The sequence below is a fragment of the Macroventuria anomochaeta genome (assembly GCF_010093625.1).
Source record: "Macroventuria anomochaeta strain CBS 525.71 unplaced genomic scaffold BU25scaffold_18, whole genome shotgun sequence".
NCBI lineage: Eukaryota > Fungi > Ascomycota > Dothideomycetes > Pleosporales > Didymellaceae > Macroventuria > Macroventuria anomochaeta.
Genome location: NW_022985379.1, coordinates 339,846 through 341,214, shown reverse-complemented (window position 1 = coordinate 341,214; position 1,369 = coordinate 339,846). Strand labels below are relative to the sequence as shown.

Sequence of the window (1,369 nt, the reverse complement as noted above, 5' to 3'; positions counted from 1 at the left end):
AGAGTGTTCCTGAAGGCTGAGCACTTGCCAGAGAAGGTGTCAGCAAGGCTGCCTGAAGCAGTCTGGATGAGAGGTATCTGCTGGCTGCTGGAGGGTTTGGTGTATGACATGGCCTTGAAGATGGACTTGGGGTCCTCCTTCTCCAAGAACTGGTTCCAGTGGGTGTGCTTTGCTGTCTTGATTGCTTGGAAGTAGGTGTTCCTGGCCAGGAGATAGTCTTTCTTCCACAGGAAGGCCTCTGCAATGGAGGTGACCGCCATGTTTCTCTGGAAAACACGCTGTTTGTGCAGCATATCAGTTCTCAGAGAGTGAAGGTTGTGATCCCACCATGGCTTTGACTTGGGCCCAAGTCTGGTAAGAGGGATAGAAGCAGAGGCTGCCTGTGAAATGGCACTGGTGAGCTGTTCACCCAGAAGGTCAAGCTGCTGTTCCAAAGCATGGTGGTCTCCCTGGAGGATCCCAGGTCTGCATTTTACCAGTTGTGCAGGCTTGCCAACAGTGAGAGAGGTCTCTCTCCCTTTGCTGTCAGACAGCTGTACATGGCCTGTGTCATCAGTGTGGCGGACTTTGGATGCCAGATCCACTGGAAAGGCCAGGCTTCTACCAAGAAGCAGCTCCAGGCTCTCCAGAACATGGCCCTCAGGAAGATACTGGGCACTTTTCGCACTTCTCCCACTGCTCCCTCTGAGGTGGAAGCAGCCCTGCCTCCCCCAGCCATCAGGCTCAACACTGCCATCAGGCAGTATGCTCTCAGAGCAAGGAAGCTCCCTTCCAACCACCCTGTCAAGGAGGCCATTCAGCAGTTGGACACAGCTCTCCACCCTGACTCTGACATGGACTCAGAGGACCTGGACCACAGCAACAGGATGTCCAAAGGCCCTCCTACCCAGCTCAGGAGGATAGTCCAGTCTATCCAGACTGCTCTCTCTGCTCCAGAGGAGAAGCTCATTCCACACCACTTCCTCCCATGGAACAAGGACATGCCCTACACTGTCACTCTCTCCCAGCTGCCCAAGGACCAGGAGGCCAAGGCTCACACTGCATACATGTCTACCAGACTTGGAGACAGCCTGCTGGCCATCTACTCAGATGCCTCTTCAGTGCAAGGTGGGACTGGCATTGGAGTTGGTCTGACAGCAGTGGACTTTGCTCAGGGTGCCAGTGAGGTCTATCAGGAGACACTCAACATTGGCAAGGGCCAGATTGTGTACAATGGAGAGCTGGAAGGCATCACCAGAGCTTTTGAGTATGCTGCCACAGTGGCCTCCCCCTTCCAGGAGATCAGGATCCATGCAGACAACCAGGCAGCCATCTACAGACTGCAGACCCCCTCTAACAAGCCTGGCCAGGCATGGCAGCTCAGATGCAT

At 54.8% G+C, this 1,369-nt stretch overlaps 1 protein-coding gene across 1 annotated transcript; it reads right to left on the bottom strand.

The window, feature by feature from the left end:
* Window positions 1-65: 65 nt before the first annotated feature.
* Window positions 66-458, bottom strand: BU25DRAFT_311307 (uncharacterized protein; the record flags this gene model as incomplete). Its single annotated transcript, XM_033702135.1, has 1 exon — window positions 66-458. A coding segment is annotated over one exon (393 nt), but the record flags the coding sequence as incomplete, so codon positions are not given.
* Window positions 459-1,369: the final 911 nt, after the last annotated feature.